The following is a 27,615-nucleotide window of genomic DNA, read 5'->3' as shown; positions in this document are numbered from 1 at the left end:
ATTTACTTTTGTTTTTTGCTTGCTTGTTTTTTGAGACAGGGTCTCGCTCTGTCACCCAGATTGGAGTACAGTGGCACAATCATGGCTTACTGCAGCCTCCACCTCCTGGGCTCAAGTGATTCTCCCACCTCAGCCTCCCAGGTAGCTGGGACTACAGGTGTGCACCATCATGCCCAGCTAGTTTTTGTATTTTTTGTAGAGACGAGGTTTCACCATGTTGCCCAGGCTGGTCTCAAACTCCCATCCTCAAGTGACCCGCCTGCCTTGGCCTCGCAAAGTGCTGGAATTACAGGCGTGAGACACTGTGGCTGGCCTCACTAACTTTATAAGCCCCTAATTCAAGGAATTTGTTCTATATGAAAATTTGAAAATGCCTGCTCACTGGGGATGGTGGTCCAGGATATTTGGTACTTAACACTGAGTTGTTTTGTGGGTGATGAGATCTGAGCAGGGATCAGTATGTTTGTCCTTATAATTCTCCAAAATAAGATAGCTGTTTTATGGCCCTATTTTAAGATAAGTAGATTTTTTTTAGGCTGATATATTATGAATCTTCCAAATTACTTATATGAGAAAAACATCTCAAAGATTCTCTCCTTCCTTTTAAAAAAATTTAGGGCCAGGTGCTGTGGCTCACGCTTATAATCCCAGCACTTTGGGAGGCCAAGGCAGGAGGATCAGTTGAGCCCAGGAGTTAGAGATCAACCTGGGCAACGTGGCGAAACCCCGTCTCTACCAAAAAATACAAAAAATTGGTCAGGCGTGGTGGCACGCATGTGTAGTCCCCGCTACTTGGGAGGCTAAGGTGGGAGATCACTTGATACTGGGAGGTCGAGGCTATGGCGAGTCATGATTGTGCCACTGCACTCCAGCCTGGGCGACAGAGCAGGATCCTGTCTCAAAAAACAAAACAAAACAAAAAATCAAAACAAAACAAAACAAAACCCAAAAAGCAAAAATATATTAAGAATTTTAAGAAGCTAACAGCAGAGCAGTAAACCCAGCACAGGCCCTTCTGAGCATGGTGGCCCGGGTGACCGCACAGACCACATGCCCCGAAGCCTACTCTGCTATAAGGTACCTTCTTTCAATCCTTCCATCCCAGGGGACTGACCCAAGGAAGAGGATTAAGAACCACTGTTTTCCAACATGTCCCCCCCACCCCATCCCCTGCCGTGAGGATTGTTTCATTTTAAAAAAAGTAATTAAGGTTTTAAATTGTGGTAAAGTGTATGTAATAAAATTTCCCTTAATATTTTAAGTATATTAAGTATATTTACATTGTTGTGCTACCATCGCCATCATTCATCTCCAGCATGTTTTCATCTTCTCAAATTGAAACTCTGGACCCATTAAACCTTAACTCCCCATTCCTCAACCTCCAGCCCCTGGCAGCTACCAACATTCTAGTTCTGTCTCTGTTATTATTTTTTCGAGACAGAGTCTCACTCTGTCGCTCAGGCTGGAGTGCAGTGGTGCTACCATAGCTCACTGCAACCTCTGCCTCCTGGGTTCAAGCGATTCTCCTGCCTCAGCCTCCTGAGTAGCTGAGATTACAGGCGTGCGGCACAATGCCAAGCTAATTTTTCGTATTTTTAGTAGAGATGAGGTTTCACCATGTTGGCCAGGCTGGTCTCGAACTGCTGACCTCAAGTGATCCACCCACCTCGGCCTCCCAAAGTGCTGGAATTACAGGAGTGAGCCACCTAGCCTGGCCTGCCTCTATTATTTTGACTGCTCTAGATACCTCTTCTGGGTGGAATCACACAGTATTTTTCCTTTTGTGACTGGCTTATTTCACTCAGCATAATGTCCTCAAGGTTCATCCATTTTGTAGCGTGTGACAGAATTTCCTTCCTGTTTACTGCTGAATAATATTCTGTTGTGTGTATGTACCACTTTTTTTATCTACTCATCTATTGATGGATGCTTAGGTTGCTTCTAGCTCCTGGCTATTGTGAATAATGCTGCTGTGCACATGGGTGTACAAAAATCTCTTGGAGACCCTGCTTTCCATTATTTTGGGTTTATACCCAGAAGCTGAATTGCTGGATCATACTGTAATTCTGTTTTTGGGAACTGCCATATCTGTTTTCCATAGCGGTTGCACCATTTTACAGTCTTACCAGCAGTGCACAATGGTTCCAGTTTCTCCACATCCTTGACAACAATTGCTAGTTTCTATTTTTGGTAGCCCCTAATGGGTATGAGGTGGTATCTCGCTGTGGTTCTGCTTGGCATTTCCCTGATGATTCCTGATGTTGAGCTTTATCTGTTTTTAAATGTGGTGTTGAATACTCACAGTGATCCTTCTCTCTGCCTTTCCAGAAAGGAGATGAAGTTGCTGGAGCAGGCAGGTTCTCTGAAAGGCTCCCTGAGTGTAGAAGAGCAGCTGTCACTCATCAGTGGTTGTCCCAATATCCAAGAAGCAGTAGAGGGCGCCATGCACATTCAGGTGAGTGAAGGACACTGGCGCCGCATCTGTGGGGCCTGAGACATTGTCTCCCAGCCTCTCCGGAGGAACAGGGCAGGATACAGAGCAGTGGCAGGTGTGGGCATTTTGCATCTTCAAGGGCAGGATTTTGTTTTATGTGATAGGAAATGTGGTCCTCAAAACACCCTCTATACTGGGTTCTCATCAAACTAGCGTGACAATGTTCTGTTTCAGGAGACCAATGCCTTATCCGCGAGGCCACTAGGGATTCTGGTGACAATGTTGTATTTTAGAGGCATTAACAGTTTTAGCAAAAATAGGTTTTCTGGACTGCTAATACTATTTTATTTTGTTTTATCATCTTATCAAATGACAGATTATATTATTGTTCTCATATGTATTTGAGCAAAAGTTTACATCATCAAAAAGAAAACCTTTCACTTGCATGTAGCCTTTCCAACAACTTTACTTTAAAAAAGAGAAATCCTCATGAGGGTTGTTTGCACAGCGGGATGAGCCTGGAGAGGTGAGTGGTCCCTGCAGGTGGAGCTGGGAGCAGCCCCTGTGGCTGGGCCCTCTTTCCAGGCATCCCGCTCCTGAAGCTCCTGTGCCCACGCACAGGCCCTGCCCTGTTGAAGAATCCTGAGGCATACCCTTGTCTTTTCAAAGGCTGCACTTACTGCTATAAGGTTTATGCAAATTTACCTAAAGCTAAAAGAGTCATTATTCCCAATATCTTTCCTTGATATTTTGTGTTCTGAGATTTGCACATTTCACGTCGTTACTCTGTTGATATTCTAGCTGAGAATTTGGAAGCAAACCGAAAAGGCTGTGTGTGTTCTCTGGTCAGTTGCTGCTCTAAGATTCGGGTCAAATACAGAAGATGGAAGTTTTAGGTCTCTATGACTCTAAAATTCTTAAAATTGTTAAATTTCTCAATTTGCTAAAAATTCATTAAACAAATGTGTGTCACAACAGAACACAAGGAGAGGACTGTTTTTCAACTTCTTATCTCTTTCTAATATATTATCCTCTATCTCTTGATATGGTGAAGTTTGTATGAAGTTGAAGGGACTTTAAAGAGACCTGAGGGCTCCTAATGAGTTCCCAGTGCCACCTGTTTCTACCCTTAGTTGCGGGTGCTGTAAGAGGAGTTGCTTCTGAAGAGCACAGACGCTCTCCAGGCCTGGTCTTGGCAGAGAAGCTTCTTTCACATGAATTTAGTTTTATTTTTTATTTTTTTGAGACAGAGTCACTCTGTTGGCCCAGGCTGGAGTGCAGTGGTGTGATCTCGGCTCATTGCAGCCTCCACTTCCTGGATTCAAGCGATTCTCCTGTCTCAGCCTGCGGAGTGGCTGGGATTACAAGCGTGCACCACCACACCCAGCTAATTTTTGCAGTTTTAGTAGAGACAGGGTTTCACCATGTTAGCCAGGCTGGTCTCAAACTCCTGACCTCAAGTGATCCGCTGGCCTTGGCCTCTCAAAGTGCTGGGATTACAGGCGTGAGCCACTGTAAACTGCATGAGTTTAGTTTTTTTTTCTTTTTTGTTTTTTGTTTTTTTTTGAGATAGAGTCTCGCTCTGTCACCCAGGCTGGAGTTCAGTAGTGTGATCTTGGCTCATTGCAACCTCCGCCTCCTGGGTTCAAGCGATTCTTGAGCCTCAGCCTCCCAAGTAGCTTGGATTATAGGCATAAACCACTGCTCCCAGCCATGAGTTTAGTTTTTAAGGAAAGTATTTAGTTATATAATGTGATTGAAATATGAATAAGTGATCTATTATTATAATATTTCTACTTTCACATTTCACAGAATGCTTTTGTTCAAACTCTGGGCTGATATCTCCAACTTCAGCATGTTTGTCTTCATTACAATCACTTTTTTGAGTCTCTCTGAACAGAGTTCCCAGACTATGTTACCTTTGCCTCTTGGAGATGTTTGCTATGCAGAGCTTTTTGAACCCATCTACAATGCTGGCACTGCAAATTTTATCCCCAACCTCAAAGACTAATTCTCAAACATTTAGGTGTTTTTTCCTTTTGTAATAATACACTTGTGATTCCATAGCATGGCAACTTGCTGTGCTTTTTTTTTTTTTTCTTTTAAAGAATCTTTCTATAGCTACTTTATAAATTTCCTAGCAGTAACAATTGTAAAGTCATCCCCTAGGAATAATTCATCTATCCATGTTAAATTTCTTTGTCTCCCCATCCCATTTTTTTTGATAGTTTATCATATGATTTCTATAAACATCCAAAACTACCCTAACTGAATTAGTTCCGGTTAATGTGTCTCCCTCAAAGAGTATATTGTTTTTTATAAAGTGGTGAACCCTCCATAATATGAGAACATTATAATAGACTTGGGTAATAAGGCAAGTTTTTCTGTTAAAGAGTAATTTGGGGGGAATATGTGAATTTGGAAGGTATGTAAAGTGCTTACATGGTACTTGGCACACAGAAAATGCTCAGGAAATGGTAATTATTTTATAATGTGGCCATTTATACCAATTTTGGTAATAAAGAATGACATGGGGCAGTATATGGCGTTCTGTACATGGTTGGCACTAGTGAAAACTGCTCTTTAACTACAGTCTATCTTTATTTTATAGATTAAATGAGTGTATTTACAAGGCATGACGTGTTGAGCCATATCTATTATGTAGAACACAGAGCCAAGCGGGACTTGGACAGGAAACTAGAGAAGGATGAGGTAAACTAGTAGGTTTAATTCCTATGAGAGTTTATATTCTTCAGAAATTGTTGTACCTCCAGTATCAGAGAAAGGAGCGGGTAGGAATAGTTCTGACCAGGAGGCTTCGGGAAGGTTTAATGCAGGTAGGATTAGAGCTTGTCTTGACTTGTGACAAGTGGATTTTGGGGGTGGGGGTGGGAGGATTGTGTGGGAGGAAGAGATGAATGAGATGAGAAGTCCCTTTGAGGGTGTTTGTAAGGCCACATTACAGACCCATTGGAAAGGTAGGAAAGGCTGGTCCAAGGTGGAAACCAAGTCGCCATGCTACGAATGCCAACCTGAAGAATTACTTAGGTGAATTGAGTAATACACAGTGCTTAGAGGAGTACACGAAGAGAAGCACCATTTATGTGTTTCTTTAAAGAAATAAAGATGAAGGCTGGGTGTGGTGGCTCACGCCTGTAATCCCAGCACTCTTGGGAGGCTGAGGGTGGCGGATTGCTCGAGCTCAGGAGTTCAAGACCAGCCTGGCCAATATGGTGAGACCTCATCTCTACTGAAAATACAAAAACTTAGCCGGGTATGGTGGCATGTGCCTGTGATCCCAACTACTTGGGAGGCTGAGGTGGGAGGATTTCCTGAGTCTGGGAGGTGGAGGTTGCAGTGAGCCGAGATCGGGCCACTGCACTCCAGCCTGGGCAACTGGAGTAAGACTCCATCTCAAAAAACAAACAAACAAACAAAAAAATATTGTGAGACCTGAAGAAAAAATAATTATAAAAAAAATAAAGAACTAAAGGGTTTGGATTTCAATCTATGTCCTGATTAGAATCCTGCAAGGAAGGTATTTAGTAGGAGAATGAAATGAATCAGAAGGAAAGATGAGTAAGAAAAAAGAATCAGCAGTTCATTTTTGCCAGTTAACTGATTTTCTTGGGCATGTTTACACATTTCTTTTCTTTTCTTTCTTTCTTTTTTCTTTGAGATGGAGTCTGGCTCTGTTGTCCAGGCTGGAGTGCAGTGGCGTGATCTCGGCTCCCTGCAACCTCCACCTCCTGGGCTCAAGGGATTCTCATGCCTCAGCCTCCTGAGTAGCTGGGATTACAGGCATGTGCCACCACACATGGCTAATTTTTTTGTGTACATTTTTTAATAGAGATGGGGTTTCACCATGTTGGCCCGGCTGCTCTCTAACTCCTGACCTCAAGTGATCCACCTGCCTCCACCTCCCAAAGTCCTGGGATTACAGGCATGAGCCATTGCGCCCAGCCTACACATTTCTTTATATGATGTAAAGCAAATTTAATCCTCTGAATTTTAAAACTAGTGCATAGGCTGGGCGTGGTGGTCCACGCCTGTAATCCCAGCACTTTGGGAGGCCAATGTGGGCAGACTGCCTGAGCTCAGTAGTTCAAGACCAGCTTGGGCAACATGGTGAAACCCCATCTCTACTAAAAATACAAAACATTAGCCAGGCGTGGTGGTGTATGCCTGTAATTCCAGCTACTTGAGAGGCTGAGGCACGAGAATCACTTGAACCCAGGAGGTAAAGGTTGCAGTGAGCCGAGATGGAGCCACTGCACTCCAGCCTGGGCGACAGAGTGAGACCTTGTCTCAAAAACAACAACAACAACAACAACAACAACAAAACCTAGTGCATGTTAGTGTCTCAGGTTTACCAAACAAACAAGTAAATGAAACCCCCAGAGTGAAACCTACCTAATGCTGCCCCACATGTTTGTTAAAGTACATTAGTGTTTCTAACACAATGTAATGTTAAACATGTATCTTACCTAATTAAACATCTCTGTGTTGTAAAGAAAGTTTAGGACAATCCTGTTTATGTTCATTATTCCAAAAATACTGAAGATTTGTGTGTATTTATATGTTTCCACTTCTCCTGTTTATTTTTTCTCTTTCTAATACATTTGAGATTATACTGCATCGTGGTTTTTATTTAAAACTTAGAACATTTCCTGCTGTACGATTTGCTCAGGGCTGTATCAGAGAGAAGTGGCACAATCTTGGCTCACTGCAACCTCTGCCTCCTGGGTTCAAGCGATTATCGTGCCTCAGCCTCCCAATTAGCTGGGATTACACGCATCTACCACTACACCCAGCTGATTTTTGTATTTTTAGTAGAAACAGGGTTTCACCATGTTGGCCACGCTGGTCTCGAACTCCTGACCTCAAGTGAGACATATAATTTTTAGACTTAAAAAACTGTGATAGTCACCATTTGATGGCAAACCTGAAAGAAGCCTCCGTCTAAGAATTCCATTAAAGCTGAGGTTCCCAAAGTCCGCAGCCTCTGCCGGGCTGCAACCACTCATCTGCTGGCAACCACTCACCCGCCCTGTGGTGCTGCCTCATCTCAGGGTCCACAGACTTTTTGCCAGTGGCACCCTCTTAGCAGCTCTCACAGCTCCTTTTTCTGATTTATACAAGGGAAGGTTCTCAGTGTAGAAAAATCAATCTAGGCTACTTGGAGACAGTTTTCTTTTTTAAAAAAAAATTAATTGCTGTATTTTGGCCAGGCGCGGTGGCTCACGCCTGTAATCCCAGCACTTTGGGAGGCCGAGGCGGGCAGATCACGAGGTCAGGAGATGGAGACCATCCTGGCTAACACGGTGAAATGCTGTCTCTACTAAAAATACAAAAAATTAGCCAGGTGTGGTGGCGGGCACCTGTAGTCCCAGCTACCCGGGAGGCTGAGGCAGGGGAATCACTTGAACCTGGGAGGCGGAGGTTGCAGCGAGCCAAGATCGCGCCACTGCACTCCAGCCTGGCGACAGAGAGAGAAGAGGGCTGGATGTGGTGGCTCATGCCTGCGATCCCAGAACATGGGGAGGCCACAGCGGGTGGATTGCTTGAGCTCAGGAGTTCGAGACCAGCCTGATCAACATGGTGAAACCCTGTCTCTACCAAAAATACAAAAAATTAGCATGGCATGGTGGTGCATGCCTGTGGTCCCAGCTGCTTGGGAGGCTGAGGTGGGAGGATCACTTGAGCCCAGGAGGTGGAGGTTGCAGTAAGCTGAGATTCCGCCACTGTACTCCAGCCTGGGTGATAGAGTGAGACCCTGTCTCAAAAACAAACAAACAGACAAACCAAAATAAAAGACTGTACAGAGCTCTTTTAGAATGATGATGTGGTATGTTACAGTCCAAGTGAGAAAGTTGACTTCATGTTGATGATATGGTCAGTCTAGATGGCGTGAACCCAGGAGGCGGAGCTTGCAGTGAGCCGAGATCGCACCACTGCACTCCAGCCTGCGCGACAGAGCGAGACTCCGTCTTAAAAAAATAGTAATAAATAAAAAATTACTTGCTGTATCTTAATTGTACATATTTGGGATTCATGTGTGATTGATTTGTGTGTTCAGTGTGTCATGGTAAAATCCCGGTGTATTAGGATATCCAGAACCTCACACGTTTATCTTTTATTGTGTTGGGAACACTATAAATCTTCTATTTTGAAATATATAACATTATTAACTCTAATTTCCCTACTGTATTATTGAATGCTAGAACTTACTCCTTCTAGCGAACTGTATTTTGTACTCATTAACCAGCTTCTCTTCATCCCTCCTTCCCCTTCCTGGTAACTGCCGGCTGCGGGTGTCCACCATTCTACTCTCTACCTCCACGAGACCCACTGCTTTAGCTCCCCTACATGAGTGAGAACATGGGATCTTCGCCTTTCTGTGCCTGGCTTACTTCGCTTAATATAATGATCTCCAATGCCATCTATGTTGCTACAGTTTTCTTATAAAATATGTTGCTGTGGTTTTCTTATAAAAAGAAAATTATTACTATTTAGGGAATTGTTCACAAGCAGGAGGCAGAGTTTGAGGAGACGCGTGTGTGCGTGCGCACACACACACACACACACACAGACTGCTTGCCACAATGCTTCAACTAAAAATAATCCCACTGTCGGATCTGCCCAGCCCCAGGGGGCGAAGCCCAGTAATGGGAGTGTGGTTTTCCCCAGTGGATTGTTTTCTACCCAACCCTAGAGGGCGGGGAGCCTGGGTCAGGACGTTTCCTAATACTCTGCTGAAATCCGGGAGCATGCAAGAAAGAAACCTGAATTTCTAGAACTTAGTGCAATTTTGAAATCAAATCTTGCCTGGCAAGAAAACCTACTGTTCTGGAAAAATAAGTTTACTCTGAAAAGCTGGTCTCAAGCCTTGACTTTTAAAGCACATTAAAGCTCATTAGCCACTATGTCGAGGCCTTATCTAATCTCTGGAACTTAAAACTGGAGATCACAGTAGCTGGTGGGAGCCATGGGAATGATTTATAGAGTTACGAAGTTTAAATGGGGTTTCCTTACACAAAGTCAGAACAATAGCTGAAATCGAGAAGTTAAATGGATATTGTCTATGTAGATGATCAGAATTTGCATCTCAACTATACCTTTAAAATGGAGAGAATGCTAATCATTTTGAAAAGGACCTTCAGACACTGTCAGTAATTACAGGAAGTAGCGTTCTTTTGGAAATTTATTTGTTTTCTTAAAGGATAGAAGCTTGTTGGACTTTCAGTCTTGGTTCACTGAGACTCAGAATATTCCTTCTTTTGGTAGAGATGGGTGTGGGGGTGGGGGGTTCAGGCAGCATTGGACACATGAGATGACCAGCCCTGAGAATATTCGGGAATGTGCGAGGAAACTGGAGTTACACTTTTTCTGTTGTATGTGTTTTTTCTTTTTCCTTTTGAGATGGAGTCGCACTTTGTCACCCAGGCTGGAGTGCAGTGGTGCGATCTTGATTCACTGCAACCTCTGCTTCCCGGGTTAAAGCAATTCTCCTACCTCAGCCTCCCAAGTAGCTGGGATTATAGGCGCCCACCACCACGCCGGGCTAAGTTTTGTATTTTTAGTAGAGACGGGGTTTCATCATGTTGGCCAGGCTGGTCTTGAACTCCTGACCTCAGGTGATCTGCCCGCTTCGGCCTCCCAAAGTGCTGGAATTACAGGAGTGAGCCACCACGCACGGCCATACGTGTTTTTTTCTTTACAAATTGTAAAATCAGGTTTACAAAGATATAATTTCCATACAAGAAAATTCACTCGTTTCAGCGTTCAGTGCTATGTGTCTGACAGATGCGTACAGTCACGTATGAAACCAGCTTCACAGCCGGGGTTCAGAGCATAGAGCCTCTCCTTCCCTTTGCAGCTAATTTCCTCCCACCGTTCCCCAGGCCTTGCCCACCACTGATCTGTTCTTTGTCCCTATAGTTTGGCCTTCTCCAGAATGTTATGTAAAATGGAATCATACATGATGCAGCCTTTTGAGTTTGGTTTCTTTCACAGAGTAAAATGAATTTGACGTGGCTTGTGTGGTTGTGTTGATTGGTAATTTGTTGCTGAGTGGTATGACATTGCTAAGGTGCGTGGGACTCTGGATGGACTGGGGCAAGCCCACCTCACACACTCACGAGATCATCTGGAAGCACGAGCCTTCAGTTTTCACTTGCGAAGTGTGAAAACATTCTGTCCTAATGTTCTACTAGCTTCCTGCCACAGCCCTTACTTTTCTGATGGCTTGCTCTTGCTTTATTCAAATAGTGTGCTTACAGAACTGGGCACGAGGTCTTATTTCTGTGAAGCTGTATTTTTATTTATTTGCTTGGCTTTTTTTTTGTAGTATGTATAGCTTCAAAGATATAATATGAGCAAGTAATGAAAAATGTTATACATTCAAGAGACAGGCAAGTTTTTCTCTTAATCTGTAATTATGTATTTAGCTTCTTCTGTGACCAAATAGGACTTGAAAAAATGCTAAGTTGAAACCTAAGAAGGACAGTAAAATAAAGTCTAAGAACAGGAGGGCATCCTCATTGCATTCAGTGTGCCTGCAGGTGAGGACTAAACATGGCCAGCATTGTGGGTCCCCGCAGCATCCACGAACGGCAGGTTATTGGCATGATTTGCGCTGGCAGGCCCTGCAGTGATGGACGAGGCAGTGACCTGCCTGTGTCTCAGACATCGTGGGACCTGCAGGAGCATTAGGAAAGTACTCCACCATGATTTGTTCTCTTTGGCCTCTACCTTGTGGGGTGGAGTATGAAGTTATGTGTGCTGGAGCAGAATGTTGGAAGGCAACAGGCTTTGATCTTTGCCAGGAAGCCTGGCTCAAGGTCAGCGTTAGCCTGAATTTCTACTTTACCTTTCAGTTTGGGCATTTTGGCTTTTCCCCCTTCACAACCACCTGCCAATGGAAGACGGTAATTTTTTTTTTTTTTGAGACAGAGTTTCGTTCTTGTCACCCAGGCTGGATTGTTGGCTCACTGATCTTGGCTCACTGTAACCTCTGCCTCCTGGGTTCAAGTGATTCTCCTGCCTCAGCCTCCCAAGTAGCTGGGATTACAGGTGCCCACTGCTACACCCGGATAATTTTTGTATTTTTAGTAGAGACAGGGTTTCACCCTGCTGGCCAAGCTGGTCTCAAACTCACTGCAGGTGATCCGCCTGCCTTGGCCTCCCAAAGTGCTGGGATTATAGACATGAGCCACCATGCCTGGCCGTGCATTTTTTCAAAGAAGTAAATGTTTCTTCTTCATAATGTCTTTAAGTCTGGAAGGCTGGGATCTAGCTGTGTTGCGATTTTGACTTAGGTGTTAGGGAGTGGATGGGGAGGTCACCTGGTGTGTTCTTGCAGCAGTGTAGGAAAATGCAGTTCTTGGTAACAGCTTGGTCCATGACTTCTTGATGAACTGTGTGACGTGGGAGAGCGCAGGGGCAGCCCCAGCATCCCTGTCTCAACATTGACATACTCAGTGCTCTGTCCCCAGGGCTGGGCCAGCCAGTTTTCCTTCCAGGGTTCTTTAGGACAGAAACCCTCCCTTTAAAAAGTGTTAATTATAAGTATTAACAAAGTTTGCATGCTACGAAGAGGAAGACATGCCTAATTCAATTCCTCTAATACCCATTTGTTACATTTTAATATATTTACCTCCAGCCTTTTTTCCACATATAGTATTTATAATTGTAATGATAGTGTGTCTTTATAGATACAGTGTCATATTCTACTTATATTAATCAACATTTAACACTTTCTAGTGGCTGTGTAAGAGTCTGTCAAGTGGATGTATCAACTAAGTCAAATATCACATAGAAAATAATGATCTTATGGCTACTTCCAGTACTGTGCGATTGTAAGTTAAACTTGGTTGATCATCCCTCTATCTCATTCTTCCATGCTTTTTGTGACTTTCTTCAGGGCGAGTTCATTCATAGGGAATTACTAGATGTAAGCCCCTTTCCAGCTCTTGATAACATTTTGCTGAGTGGCATTGTAAAAATTGCCAGTACACCTTCAGGAGTCATGTGTTAGCAAAGTTGGATTTTAAGCTTGCCAGTGTTGGGTCTGCTGATCTTTAAAGTGTTACATGAAAACATTGTCCCAGTTTGCAGCAACCAATGTGGCATCATCCCAACATCGACGTTCTTAATTTGGTTCCTAAAATAGTTTTAACCCTAAATTTCCTCTAAACTTAAAACGTAGAATCTCAAATCCCTATTTAAAAGAAAGATGGCCAGGCGCGGTGGCTCACACCTGTAATCCTTTACAGGTGTAAAGGGAGGCCTTACAGACTTGGGGAGGCCGAGGTTGGGGGATCATCAGGTCAGGAGATTGAGACCATCCTGGCCAACATGGTGAAACCCCGTCTCTACTAAAATACAAAAAAAAAAAATTAGCCGGGCTTGGTGTGGCGCATGCCTGTAGTCCCAGCTACCCGGGAGGCTGAGGCAGGGGAATCACTTGAACCTGGGAGGCAGAGGTTGCAGCAAGCCAAGATCGCGCCACTGCACTCCAGCCTGGCGACAGAGCGAGAAGAGGGCTGGATGTGGTGGCTCATGCCTGTGATCTCAGAACATTGGGAGGCCACAGCGGGTGGATTGCTTGAGCTCAGGAGTTCGAGACCAGCCTGAGCAACATGGTGAAACCCCGTCTCTACCAAAAATACAAAAAATTAGTATGGCATGGTGGTGCATGCCTGTGATCCCAGCTGCTTGGGAGGCTGAGGTGGGAGGATCACTTGAGCCTAGGAGGTGGAGGTTGCAGTAAGCTGAGATTCCACCACTGTACTCCAGCCTGGGTGATAGAGTAAGACCCTGTTTCAAAAACAAACAAACAAACCCAAATAAAAGAAAGACTGTACAGAGCTCTTTTGGAAGGATGATGTGGTATATTATAGTGCAAGTGAGAAAGTTGACTTCATGTTGATGATATGGTCAGTCTAGATGGAAACCAAATTGTCTCTTCTGCTTTAAAAGTTGTAGGTTGTTAAATTAATGCCCAAAGTCAAAATAAGCACATATCTAATAGAAACAATTTTATAAAGTCTGTTAAGTAGCAAATATAAATATAAGCTAAGAAAATACTTTTGATCTTATCACTAGGTTAAAAACATGATAAGCCCATTCAAAAGTGGTCATGGCATACATATTTAATGCTTGGAAACTAGTAAACACTTTAGCAACTATAATATTTGCTTCTAGTTATTTTTTCTAGAGTATTTTACTTTCTGCTGTTAGCAATGGGAGATGGTTATTTATGAAGACTGTTAGATACTGTGTACTATGCAGAATACACCATGGAGCCTGCCCATGTATATTTTTATATACATATATATATAACTACATTATATATATATTATAAAATGATAATATATAATACTATAATATATAATATACTGTAACATATTATACTATAATACATATGGTAGTATATATAGTAATTATAGTATTATATATTATCATATAATATATATTATACTATCTATATACTATAGTATATTATGTTAGTATAATATATAATAGAATACATAATAGAATATTATATATTATCTATTATACAATTATATATTATCTAGTATACAAAATAATATATAATATAAAAATAATTTTTAAAAATTTATTATATATTTTTTAATATATTTAAAAAATATTTTTATATATTTAATTTTAAACATTATTAAATGATAATATGTAATATTAAATACACCATGGAGCCTGCCTGTATATATACCTACTGTGTGTCAATCTCTTACTATGGGCCAGGTCCTGTGCTGCCCATTTTATGCAAAATGACCCACTTCAGTCCTCAGGACGCCCATGTAAAGTGGGTACTAGTATTTATTCCATGCCATGCCCACTCTCCACCCCCAATCATTGTTGCCTGCACACCTCAGGAATATTTTTGATTGTTTTACCTACTGCTATTTCTCCGACACCTAAAACAGTGCCTAGTTTATACAAATATTATATATATATATAAATTAATTACTTAAGATTTTTAGAGTCAAGGTCTTGCTCTGCTGCCCAGGTTGGAATGTAGCTGTGTGATCATAGCTCACTGATGTCTTGAACTCCTGGGCTCAAGCGATCCTCCCACCTCAGTCTCCCGAGTAGCTAGGACTAGAGGCATGCGCAACCGCACCCAGGTAATTATTTGTTGCTGTTGTTGAGACGGAGTCCCGCTCTGTCGCCCAGGCTGGAGCGCGGTGGCGCGATCTCAGCTCACTGCAAGCTCCGCCTCCCGGGTTCATGCCATTCTCCTGCCTCAGCCTCCCGAGTAGCTGGGACTACAGGTGCCCACCACCATGCCCGGCTAATTTTTTGTATTTTTCATAGAGACGGGCTTTCACCGTGTTAGCCAGGATGGTCTCGATCTCCTGACCTCGTGATCCACTCGCCTCGGCCTCCCAAAGTGCTGGGATTACAGGCGTGAGCCACAGCGCCCGGCCTACACCCAGGTAATTTTTTAGTAGAGTCGAGGTCTCACTGTGTTGTCCAAGCTGGTCTTGAACTCCTGGGCCTAAACAATCCTCCAGCTTGGCCTCCCAAAGTGCTGGAATTGCAGGCGTAAGCTACCTCGCCCTGCTGAGCCTGCGTTTTTAAGAGGTATGAGGCATAAGCGGGAATCTGGGAGCTTCATGTTAATGAAAAGTAAGGGGCACCTGCAGAACTCGGTGCTGGCCCTGCTGCATGTTTTTCTTCCGGCTTGGGCTCCCTGCTGCTCACCTAGCGGTATCAGCACGCTGGGAGCATATCTGCTGACGCAGAGCTGCCTTGCTGTGTTTATTTTCATTTGAAAGTCAATATTCAAAGACTTGTTGCCCAGTAAGTCTGCTTAAACCACTGGGGGAAATCAAAAGATTTCTTTCAAGGGGAGGCCTTTCACCTCTTAGGAGTCTGGTCAAGCTGTATCAGTCCCTGCTGCCCAGCAGAGACTTTCCTGCCTTTCGTTTTTCCTTTTTTTTTTTTTTTTTTTTTGAGATGGAGTTTTGCTCTGTCACCCAGGCTGTAGTGCAGTGGCGCGATCTTGGCTCACTGCAGCCTCTGCCTTCCGGGTTCCAGTGATTCTCTTGCCTCAGCCTCCTGGTAGCTGGGATTATAGGCGCATGCCACCACGCCCAGCTAATTACCTTCCTGCCTTTCAGAGGCCCTGGCGTTCAGCAAGTATCGCATTGCACATTTGTGTGCGGGAAGACACCTGGGACACTGGAGTAGCTATTTCTGTTGTTTTGGCAGAGGAGGCTGCTACTGTGGTTTCCTCGGAGAGACCTACTGTGGTTTCCTTCCTTCCTGCTGCGTGCCCAGGACCTGCCCCGGAACTGCCATGTGCGTGGGGCAGGTGACGCAGGCCAGGATGAGGCTGTGGCCTTCCTGGAGCAAGTCCACTTTCCACTGACTGAGTACACTTACACAGCCTTCCTTTAACAGGCTCTCTGCCTGCGATTTGTGGATATGTCACCGGGACTCGTCCTGCGGCCTTTTGCTTCTTGCTTTGCTCGCGTTTGAAGGCACTTGCTATCTTGCCATCCTAGTTGGTAGGTGGTAGGTGGGAATCTTCCCCTGAAAGGGTCCCTGGTTTCTCTGAGCCTGGCCAGAGCCAGCTGCAAGGCATCAGGTGATTCCCCTCTGTTCCCAAGGCCTCCTGAGGCTGATATGGCTCTTCTTTAGTCTTGGCCTATGACCCGCAGCTAATGGGAACTACTGTGTGTCCATCCCTTACCATGGACCAGGTCCTGTGCCACACTCTTAACACAAAATGACCTACTTCAGTCCTCACGACACCCCCGTAAGGTGGGTGCTAGTATTTATTCCATGCCATACCCACTCTCCACCCCCAGTCATTTTTGCCTGCACACCTCAGGAATATTTTTCATTGCTTTATCTACTGCTGTTTTTCCAGTACCTAAAACAGTGCCTGGCATGAGGCAGGAACTTAATAAACATTTGTTGATGACTGAATGGATTATCTGTTTACAAATGACAGGATAAAGATCTCACCCCAGAGCCCAAAGGTGGAGTCAGCCTTTGGGCCAGGTCGCTTGGACTCCAGCTGGAACCTGCATGCCTGCCACCCCTGCCAGGGAGGGAGAGACACGGGGTGCGGTGGGGTCTGGGAATGCGGGGAGGCCCTCTTCCCGGTGCTCCTGAGGTGGCGGATGGCTCCCTTCTCCCTGTCCAGTTGTCTGCTCCTTCCCCGTCCCTGTAGCCTGGTGATGGCCATCCTGTCTGTGAGGCTGACTTCTGACTCGCCACTCTGGGCAATGGACATCGCGAGAGGACTTTGCTGCCCTGTGTTCCGGGTGTTGGAGGGTGAAGGAGGCTGCGCACGGGTCCAGATGCTGGGCTGTTAGAAGCTAGAGTGGATGGACCAAGAGTTCCGAGCTTGCTTGACCCTGAGGCAGGGGAGCCTTGTCCCTGAGACTTTGGGAGCTGAATCACAAGATCCAGAGTTGAGGAGGTCAAGATTGTTAAGGCCAAATGGTCTCCTTCCCTTTACTGAAAGTAAAGGAGGCTGGGGCAAGTCCAGGCAGGTGACGGTTTCTCCAGCAAACCTTTCTGGGCTGGTCATTGGCTGAGGGCCCTGGGAGGGGAGAGGAAGGTTGTGTGTGTCCCCCTGGACACAGCTGAGCCAGGAGCACTCTGAGTGTGAGCAGCTTGGGAGTCGCCGCTGCCTCTGAGGGGCCAGGAGCATTTTATTTCTTCCCCAGGTATCCTCTCATTTTTTCCTCAAGCTGTCCCTTGAAATACTTGGTTTGGCTGTGGAAAAATATTACTAATTACAATCACTTACATGAACAGGAACTCCATGCAATAATTATGCATCTTGTCAAATAGGGGCTGACTGGCTCTTGGTAAGCCTTTTGAGGGCGACACAAAATTTTTCAAGTGTTTGTTGCTTTACCGGTTTGTGGCTTGTGGAATATGGCTCTCTTCTCCCAGCTCAGATATTAGAGGAAGGCTACATCCCATCCCTATGCAGCAACGGCTGGGGACGGGACAGGGCAGGTGGGCGTGAGAGCTGCCTGCTGCCGGCGCTGGTCCTGGACCACAGGTTTCCTCCGAGATACCTAGTGAGCACTTTAAAGGCCACTATGATGGCTGAAAGTGGAGGAAATTATGAAAAATATATTGTCAGCATCTTAAGATTCTGACTCTTGTATGCTTTTAAGTGGAGCAGTTTCCAGGAGCCATAGTTGAGCTCTAGCTGCTGCTCTCTGTGGAATTCAGGACGTGCCCATGCCTTTCTCATTGTGCCCAGATGTTTTTATTCAGTGTCTGTCCCCTTCCCAGCCCAGAAGTAGGGAATCCCCTTCTTCAGAGAAGAAGAAATGGAAACCGATGCCTGTCATTAATAGCCATGTGGGTGACCCTCAATGAAATTACCTTGTTACTTATACCCGATTCACTTGCTATGTTAACTAAATTACCCTGTTACTTATACCCGATTCACTTGCTGTGTTTTTGGTACTTTCCTGGACGTTAGAATCCATGAGAGCCATTGTTTTATTGTATAAATCATGATGAAAAGAGAAATGGAAAATGAGTTATCTTGAGTCTTAAATGAACTGTTTTTGCTTTTCCTGTTTTGTTTTGCTCTGGGTGGGATGTAATGTCCGCTTTTACACCTGTGTTGCAAGTACCCAGCCCCACTTTCACCAACGGGCTCCTTCTACGTTGTTTGTACTTTCATGAAGCACACCATGTTATCTGTGATGGCCAGGACGGTGGGCTCCGTGAAGCCCCAGACAGACACCTTGGCATCCAAGTGTGCCCTCTACTTTGGAGCGCCATCCTTGGCGCTCGCCCACCCACTCTGGCCAGGTCCCGTGAGATCACAAGGCTGCCTCTGGCTCTTCTTGCTGAAGGCCAGTTCAGAGGTCTCAGGCTGGTACCAGGGGCCGAGTCTGGCCATGTGCAGCTTTAAAAATAATTGTTCATTTGTTTGTTTGAATGACTCACTGATGTTTAAAAGTCTGGAAATTTCCACATAAAATATAGCTGTCTCACAGCTCCTTAAAGTCCGACGCTCCGGCCACAGTGAGCAGCATGTGGGCGCCACACAGTGGGACTGCGGGTCTCCCCGCCGCTCCTGCCGGCTCCTGTTCGTGGCTGTACATTACTGTTTACGCTGTAAGTGGAGAGGAAAGCGAAATATTTCTTAAATTCCTATTTCAATCAAAAGTGGGAAAACAAGAATTAGATTGCAGACTAATTTTACCTCACCTTCTTTAACTCACTCACTGTCTCTGAGCAGTACGGGCACTGGAGTTTGCTCCACTGGCCACTCCACCCCCGTTCCACCAAAGAGACTGGATCTTGGACCCCCAAATCCTAACATCCCGATGGCAAGAAGAGGCCCAACAGTGAGTCCAAAAAGCGATTGCACCTCACAAACACTGAGAGCACAACGGGCTTCACTCCTTGACCTCTCTCCTCTGCCCTCCCCTTCCTGGCCCCAGCCAAAGTCCTGTGATTTCCTGGGGTGCCTCCTTTCTCCCCAGCATACCAGCATCCATGTGTTGTTCCAGCTGTCTGGGACCTGGGAGATGCAGAAGGTGTTCCAGCAGAGCGAATCCCCACCCTGGGAACCTCAGCTTCTTCCAGTGACAGGCCTGCCCCAGTGAGCCAATCCCAGGCCTCAGAGGGCCACGCACTGTCCTTAAGCTATCAGAATCCCATCTTTTTAGAGGTAAAGGCAGTGGTTGGGAGGAACCTTTGACTCTAGCTAGCCTTGCCCGTACGTTAGGAGGGCACAGCCAGCACTTTTACAGGAAGCTTAGAAAACAAGTTTTCTCATCTATAAAATGGAGATAATATTAGAAACCACCCCCTAAGGCTGTATTGAGGAGGAAATGGCCACGATGCATAGTGCTTAGAAGGCCATGCCTGTAGTAAGAGTGAGCTATGACAGCTGCCCTCCCTCAGATTCTGCATCGTGGATTCAGCCAACCACGACTTGAAAATATTTGGCAAAAATTGTGTCTGTGCTGAACATGTACATATTTTTTCTTGTCATTGTTCCCTAAGCAATACAGTATAACAACTATATACGTAGCATTTACACTGTATAAGGTATTATAGGTCATCTAGAGGTGGTTTAAAGTATATAGGAGGATGTGCACAGGTGATATGAAAATACTAGGCCATTTTTTAAAAATCAGGGACTTGGGCCGGATGTGGTGGCTCATACCTGTAATCTTAACACTTTGGGAGGCTAAGGCGGGTGGATCACCTGAGGTCAGGAGTTGGAGACCAGCCTGGCCAATATGGCGAAACCCGGTCTCTACTAAAAGTACAAAAATTAGCCTTGCATGTTGGTGGGCGCCTGTAATCCCAGCTACTCAGGAGGCTAAGGCAAAAGAATTGCTTGATCCTGGGAGGCGGAGGTTGCAGTGAGCTGAGATCGTGCCACTGCATTCCAGATTCCAGCCTGGGCAACAAGAGTGAGACTACGTCTCAAAAAAAAAAAATGAAAGAAAGGAAGAGAGAGAGAGAAAAAGAGAGAGAGAGGGAAAGAAAGAGAGAAAGAAAGAAAGAAAAAAATCAGGGACCTGAGCATCCTCGAATTTTAGCATCCACGGGGTTCCTGGAACCAGTGTCTGATGGATCCCGGGGGATGACTGTATATTAATAGGAAAGTGGGAAGGAGCACCTAGAAACCTGGTTTCCTAATGTAACCATTAGCAGCAATTTTGCATTTCCTTTGTCTTTTCCTTTTTTTTTTTTGAGACAGAGTCTCGCTCTGTCGCCCAGGCTGGAGTGCAGTGGCATGATCTCGGCTCACTGCAAGCTCCGCCTCCCGGGTTCACGCCATTCTCCTACCTCAGCCTCCTGAGTAGCTGGGACTACAGGCGACCGCCACCACACCTGGCTAATTTTTTGTATTTTTAGTAGAAACGGGGTTTCACCGTGTTAGCCAGGATGGTCTCGATCTCCTGACCTCGTGATCCACCTGCCTCGGCCTCCCAAAGTGCTGGGATTACAGGCGTGAGCCACCGCGCCTGGCCTGTCTTTTTCATATACATGTTTTTGTTTGCTTTAGTACACAGTTGTCATCAAAGTGAAGAAGTTACTTAATGTAAGTGTTCCATGTTGCTTTATAATCCCATAGCCACTTCCGTAATAGCCACGTCATACTCTTTCATGTGAATTTACGCTAACACACACAACCACCCCCGTACTGCAGTTCATTTGGTTTGATATTATTTCACTCTTCTGACACCTTTTTGATGGCTGAGACAACTTCTATGTATTGTGAATAATTTTGTTCAGAATACTTTCCATTAAGTGAAACTCAGACCAGAGGTTATAAGCTCTTATTTTTTTTTAAAGAAAGATTCTTCATATGTGTGTCATGGGTTTTTTTTTTTTTTTTTTTTTTTTTGAGATGGAGTTTTGTTCTTTTTGCCCAGGCTGGAGTGCAGTGGCACGATCTCGGCTCACTGCAACCTCTGCCTCCTGGGTTCAAGCGATTCTCCTGCCTCAGCCTCCCAAGTAGCTGGGATTACAGGCGCCTGCCACTGTGCTCAACTGATTTTTTGTATTTTTAGTGGAAACAGGGTTTCACCATGTTAGTCAGGCTGGTCTCAAACTCCTGACCTCAGGTGATCCACCTGCCTCGGCCTCCCAAAGTGCTGGGATCACAGGTGTGAGCCACTGCGCCTGGCCGGGTCATGGTTTTATAGCTTTTGTCTTGAGACTCTGGGAGGAATGAAGTTTTGGGTTTAAATGTCACCATTCAAAATCTGCTTCCCCTTCCTTTCTGTTCTCATCTGTTGTTAGGGAAAACAGTGAATTGGTTTTTTGTGTCAGTCTCTGGAAAAATAGAAAGTCCTCAGAAGATTGGACGATGTCACTGCTCTTGTCCAGCTCAGCGCCTTTGAGGGCTGGTGCCTTCCCTGTGGTTTCCCAGTGCTGGCAGCCCGGAGAGCTTGGTGTGGTCTCCTTCTCTGCAGCGGCCGCTGCCTGCGTGCTGGGGAAGCACATTCTATGCACTGTGAATAGAACAGTGCTTGAGGCTGTGCTTGAACTTGCACCCGGGGCCAGGCCTGAGTCGCGGCAGTGGGGCAGAGGCTTTCCATGAACCAGAAGGGAGGTCCTGCTGCCCCTTCCAAAGCTGGTTCTCTTCTCTTTTAATGAGACTTTGATTTTGGCAACAGTGGGCTGCTGAATGTATTGCTGGTCTTGGGATATTTGAGGAAGAAGAAAGCCTGCTTTGCAGGGAGGACGGGTGTAGCTTTATACCCCAACTCCAGGTGATCGCACTGTCGATAGTCTTCTCCAGGACCCTGAGGCGTAAATTAGCGAACTTAGTCCTGAACTTCTAAGATTTGGCATGAATGCTGTGTCCCTCCCATCCTTCCACTTCATTTTTATTAGATTCCATTTGGTATAATCTAATGGCTGCAGCTTTAGGAGAGGGACTTACCTGGTCGCAGTCCATCGGGAGCCCAGTGCTTTGCCAGCAAGCCCTCCCATGGGGCCAGACATTGGTGTGAGATGAGTGACTGGCTCAGCCAAGACCTTTGACAGGTTTCCCGGGGCTTTGGGCTCCTCCTTCTCCTAAGCAAGCCATAGGAAGAAATTAAACGTTGTCATGCTTGGCTGTGGGGATCAGAGGTCATATAGCCATCTTGCTTCCAGCCTGAGAATAAACAGATACCGGAAGGAATGTATAGCTAAGAGAATTCTAGAGGAAGGAAAAGTCCCAGCCACCGAGTTAATTGAACCCCGAGTCCCTCCCAGCCTCTGGCCTTTCTATGATGTGAGCCACTCCATTTCTTTATTGTTTAAGGTGGGTTAAATTAGATTGCACGTAGCTGAAAGCATCCTGACTGGTATATATGATAAAGTATATGCTGACCCAGACATGAACTTTTCAAGGGCTTCCTGGTAGCTTTTAAAATCCTATTGTAGGTTCAGAGGTGTAAAACATTGCTTGTTTTGTCTGTGGATTTACAGAAGAAAGATGAAAGTAAATTTGTGTTTATAAAGGACTGTTGAGCCTAGGTTTGAATTATGTGAACAAAGGAGTTGAAAAGAAAGTCCTAGGTTTGAACTTGCTTTTTCTCCTTGACATCTTCCTATGTGGTGGTCCATCTGCTTTAGGAAATGGCCTATATGTTTTTAGACTTCCACAACTTATTTTAATCATAAAGCCCTCAAAAGGCACCAGAAAGTAAGTTGTTGGTCATATCTATGGTAGACACTTAACACTTCCTGAGAAACTGCTGACGGTGGATGGAGTTGTAATAGGGATGCCGTCCAGGGGAGCAGAGCTTGACGTCGACACTCTCCACTTCTTACCTCACATTATTGTTTCAGGAAGCCTAAGGTGATCGCTCTCTGACTCATAGCACTAGATGCTAGAAAACTAGGTAAAGGGAGCGCTGGGCATGGTGGATCACGCCTGTAATCCCAGCACTTTGGCAGGCTGAGTTGGGTAGATCACTTGAGGTCAGGAGTTCGATACCAGCCTGGACAACATGGTTAAACCCCATCTCTACTAAAAAATACAAAAATTAGCCAGGCATGGTGGTATATGCCTGTAGTCTTCGCTACTCAGGAGGCTGAGGCAGGAGAATCGCTCGAACCTGGGAGGCAGAGGTTGCAGTGAGCCGAGATTGTGCCACTGCACTCCAGCCTGGGTGACAGAGCGAGACTGCACCTCAAAACAAACAAACAAACAAAAACTAGGTAAAGGGAGAAGGTGATATCAGTGTCTCTAGAAAGAAGTCTTCGAAGCTGGCTTCTTCTTTGTTCAGTTAATGGTCAGTGAAATGAATCCCACTGTGGTCACTGGTAGATTGTTGAATGCTGGAGATTATTGAATAGCTAAGTTTGACTTCAACAAAAAAGTAAGTTTTGAGCTGAGTGTGGTGGCATGCATCTGTAGTTCCAGCTACTCAGGAGGCTGAGTTGGGAGGATCACTTGAGCCTAGGAGTTTGAGTCCTGTCTGGGCAACACAGGGAGACGTTGTCTCTAAAAATAAACTAAAATAAAAAGTAAGTTTCGAAGAGATAGCTGAATTGGAGAAGAATGCAAAACTGGAAAATTGTAGGCATGTTTAACGCCTTAAAAAAATTTCAAATGGTTACATGTTTAATTACAGAAAGACCCAGAATAAAAGAGAATAATTCTGTTAAGGCGGCAGTTCTCAACCGTTTTGGCACCAGAGATGGGTTTTGTGGAAGACAGTTTTTTCATTGCCAGGTGGGGGTTGGGGGAGGTGCGAATGGCTTCAGGATGAAACTGTTCCACTGCTGATCATAAGGCGCTTGTAAGATTCTCATGAGGAGAGCACAACCTAGATCCCTTAAGTGCGCGGTTCACAACAGGGTTTGCGCTCCTGTGAGAATCCAATGCCACGCTGATCTAACAGGAGGTGGAGCTCAGGCGCACGGCTCACCTCCTGCTGTGTGGCCTGGTTCCTAACAGGCCAGGGACCGGTACCAGTCTGAGGCACCGGGGGTTGCAGACCCCTGTGTTGAAGTATTCACGTTTATCTTTCCAGCCCAATCTCGGCTCACTGCAACCTCTGCCTCCCGGGTTCAAGCTATTCCACTGGCTCAGCATCCCGAGCAGCTGGGACAACAGGCGTGTGCCACCACGCCCGGCTAATTTTTGTATTTTTAGTAGCGATGGGTTTCGCCATGTTGGCCAGGCTGGGTTTGAACTCCTGACCTCAGGCGATCCGCCTGCCTCGGCCTCCCAAAGTGCTGGGATGACAGGCATGAGCTACCACGCAAGGCCCAGATATTTTAAAAGTGAACCTCATAGCATTTTCAATGAAATATTTTAGACATACAAAAACTCATAGAATAATATAGTGACGACTCATGTATATCCATCCAATTTAAGGAGAAAAAAAAATTCACAAGTACAGGTCCCTGCTATAGCTCTCTTTCCTCCACAAGGGATTGTGACATGAACTTTGTCATTTATACTTTCTATGTGTATTTTTTACTACATGTTTATGCAGCTGTAAATAATATATAGTATAGTACTGTGGGGTTTTGAACTTTATTTAAATGTTATACTGTGTGGGCCGGGGGTGGTGGCTTATGCCTGTAATCCCAGCACTTTGGGAGGCCAAGGTGGGCAGATCACGAGGTCAGGAGAGTGAGACCATCCTGGCTAACACGGTGAAACCCCATCTCTACTGAAAAAAAAAAAATCAGCCGGGCGTGGTGGCAGGCACCTGTAGTCCCAGCTACTCAGGAGGCTGAGGCAGGAGAATGGTGTGAACGCGGGAGGCAGAGCTTGCAGTGAGCCAAGATCACACCACTGCACTCCAGCCTGGGCAACAGAGTGAGACTCCCTCTCAGAAAAAAAAAAAGTTATATTGTGTGACTTATTCTGCAACTTGTTTTCATTCATTGCTGTGTTTCATACAAATATTAAACAATTTATTTATCTGTTTCCCTGTTGATGGATGTATAAATATCAACAATGTTGAATTATAAAGAGTGCAGTTATGCATATTCCTGTACATCTCTTCTTACATTCATGTGCATAGTTAGGGTTTGTAATTAAGCATAGACTCACTATTTTATATAGCAGGTGTAACTTCAACTACACACACACACACACACACACACACAGAGTTTTCCAAAGTAATATACCAGTTTATTTTCTCACCAGAACCATAAGAGAGACAGTTAAGTTTGTGCCAGTCTGATATGTATGCAATGATAACTCATTCTTTTAATTTGCATTTCCCTGATTATTCAGGGGCTTGTGTATTTGAGCTGCTTCTGCTTTGTGTGTGCGTGCGTGTGTGTGGATATGAAGTATCTGTTGTACACTTTGCCCATTTAAACAAAATATTTTAATGGTTCTTTCACTGATTTATAACAACTCTTTAAAAATTTTAGATGCTAAATCCTTTAATATCTGATCACATTTTGCCAGCTGCCCCTGTCTATAGTGTCCTTTTATGTACATACTTAAAAATTTTTTCAATGCAGTCAAATTTACCCATCTTTTCCTTTATTTCTTGTGGACCTTAACACTTGTTTAAGAATTCCTAATCCCCTCTGTTTGGAGATTGGGGCGTATGGAAGGCTGCGAGGCCATGCCTATAAAAAGGCATATATCCAAGTGCATTGTGTTGCTATGAAGGAATACCTGAGGCTGGGCAATTTATAAAGAAAAGATGTTTATTTGGCTCTTGGTTCTGCAGGCTCTTCAAGAAGCATGGTGTTGGCATCTACCCGGCTTCTGGTGAGGGCTTTAGGCTGCTCCCACCCATGGCAGAAGGTGAAGGGAAGCTGATGTGTGTAGAGATCACATGGTGAAAGGGAGAAAAGGGAGGTGATGGGCTTTTTTTTTTTTTTTTTCAACCAGCTCTCATGGAAACTAATAGAGCAAGAACTCATTCATAGCCCCCCTCCAGGAGGGCATTAATTTATTTATGTGGGATCCACCCCCATGACCCAAACACCTCCCTCTGGGCCCCACATCCAACATTGGGGATCACATTTTAACATGAGATTTGGAGGATCAAATATCCAAACATTAGGAGCATGTCATACTGTTGCTGCCAGCATTCTGGTAAACTTTCTATGGCTCAGGGCCAGGTCTTTGCCAAGAGGAAGATCTTCAAAACAATACTGCAGAATTCGGGAGTGGCATGAATCCACCCTTTTGGAGCCTGCCAAGCTGCAGGGTGACCGGTGCCTGCCTCTGTTTTCTCTTACCCTTGCTCAGGATTAATTGTCATTGTCCTCTCCAAGAGCCAGCAGTGACGCTTTCCAACTGTTTGTGCATGGCTCTTTCCTTCCATAGCGGAGAAAGTGAAACCTAACCTCCAAATTACTCCTGAGGTGCTCCTAGGAACTTTTTGCCCAAGCCCAACCCTAGGGCACCTTTGACATCTTGTGTTTTGGTTCATTGCTTAAAGTTTGTTATTTGTTTCTCTGATGTGCAGAGATCATAGTGGTCAAGTGACTTGCCCAGAGTCACTCAGCAGGGAGTGGGGAGTAGTTGCAGGTTTCGTGACTCAGTTTAGTTTTTTGCTTAGTCCCAAGCTATTCCCTGCTGCCTGCTGTGAAACTTTGTTTATCTGTCCTTTAGGCCACTTCTGGGCATGCTTAGAGAATAGTTGGGATATTTAAAAATCTGATATCCCTTAAGCTGGAGATATTGTCCAGCCTTACAGTGCTTGTACAGGACTACTAAAGAAATTATTCTGCTCCTCTACTTAAACTACTATGGAGTTGTTGGTGTGTCTTTTCTAAAAATAAGAGCAAATTTAACCTGAAAGATTTAGAATCTTTTTAGTTGACTAAAGGATTCCTGTCAAGGGACTTATGGTCAGAAAGCATCATCAAAGTTGCTTTGAAAAAGGTGCAGAGGTTTTCTTTCAGGGATATGGCGAAGGCGGCCGTGTGTAGCATGTTTTTGTCCTGAAGGAATGTGTTTATATTCTTGAAAGTTTTAAAGGTTTTTCTGACACCAAACGGAATCTAAAGCAAAAGTGACAAATCTACCTGCGATGAATGCACTTTTGTGAGGCAGACGCAATGAACAAAGTCAGCAAATGGCAGATCAGAAAGACATTGAGAGCAATAAAAAAAATTCCAAAAGGCTAATGTATAAATAACTGCTACAAATGAAGAAGGATACAAACAGCCCACTATTAAGATGGCCAAAAGTTATGAATGTCTGATTCTCACACAGAAATAGATTTTAATAATTGAAATTCCTGGTGAAGCGCTCCCCAAGACCGTTTCTCCTCCTTCTTCCTCCTTAAAGGCAACCGTTACCACAAGTTTGATGGGTCTCCTTCTGTCCATACTTTTAGTACATATTTCTAACAATCAGCAAATAACAGTAATACTATTTTGTATGCTTTAAATTTTATTTTATTGTATTGTATTTATTTATTTTGGAGATAGAATCTCACTCTATTACCCAGGCTAAAGTGCAGTGGCACAATCTCGGCTCACTGCAACCTCTGCCTCCTGAGTTCAAGCAATTCTCCTGCCTCAACCTCCTGAGTAGCTGGGACTACAGGCACGTGCCACCATACCCAGCTAATTTTTGTATTTTTAGTAGAGATAGGGTTTCACCATGTTGGCCAGGCTGGTCTTGAACTCCTGCATGTAACTTGTATAACGAACATATTTATGTATATGGAAATGTTTATATTTTTGCAATTTGCTTGTTT

General features: G+C 44.7%; 1 protein-coding gene across 4 annotated transcripts in view; it reads left to right on the top strand.

Annotated features, from left to right (window-relative positions):
• CRYL1 (crystallin lambda 1) overlaps positions 1–27,615 on the top strand; it is a 122,401-nt gene that overhangs the window by 34,297 nt on the left and 60,489 nt on the right. For all 4 annotated transcript variants that reach the window (XM_003833015.5, XM_063595902.1, XM_008958502.6 and 1 more), the window contains one exon: positions 2,329–2,455. In XM_003833015.5, the coding sequence (XP_003833063.3) occupies positions 2,329–2,455 (127 nt within the window). The remainder of the gene's footprint in view (positions 1–2,328; positions 2,456–27,615) is intronic.

The sequence above is a fragment of the Pan paniscus genome, chromosome 14, assembly GCF_029289425.2.
Source record: "Pan paniscus chromosome 14, NHGRI_mPanPan1-v2.0_pri, whole genome shotgun sequence".
Lineage (NCBI taxonomy): Eukaryota > Metazoa > Chordata > Mammalia > Primates > Hominidae > Pan > Pan paniscus.
Note: the sequence above shows the minus strand (reverse complement) of the source record. Positions and strands in the feature narration are given on the sequence as shown.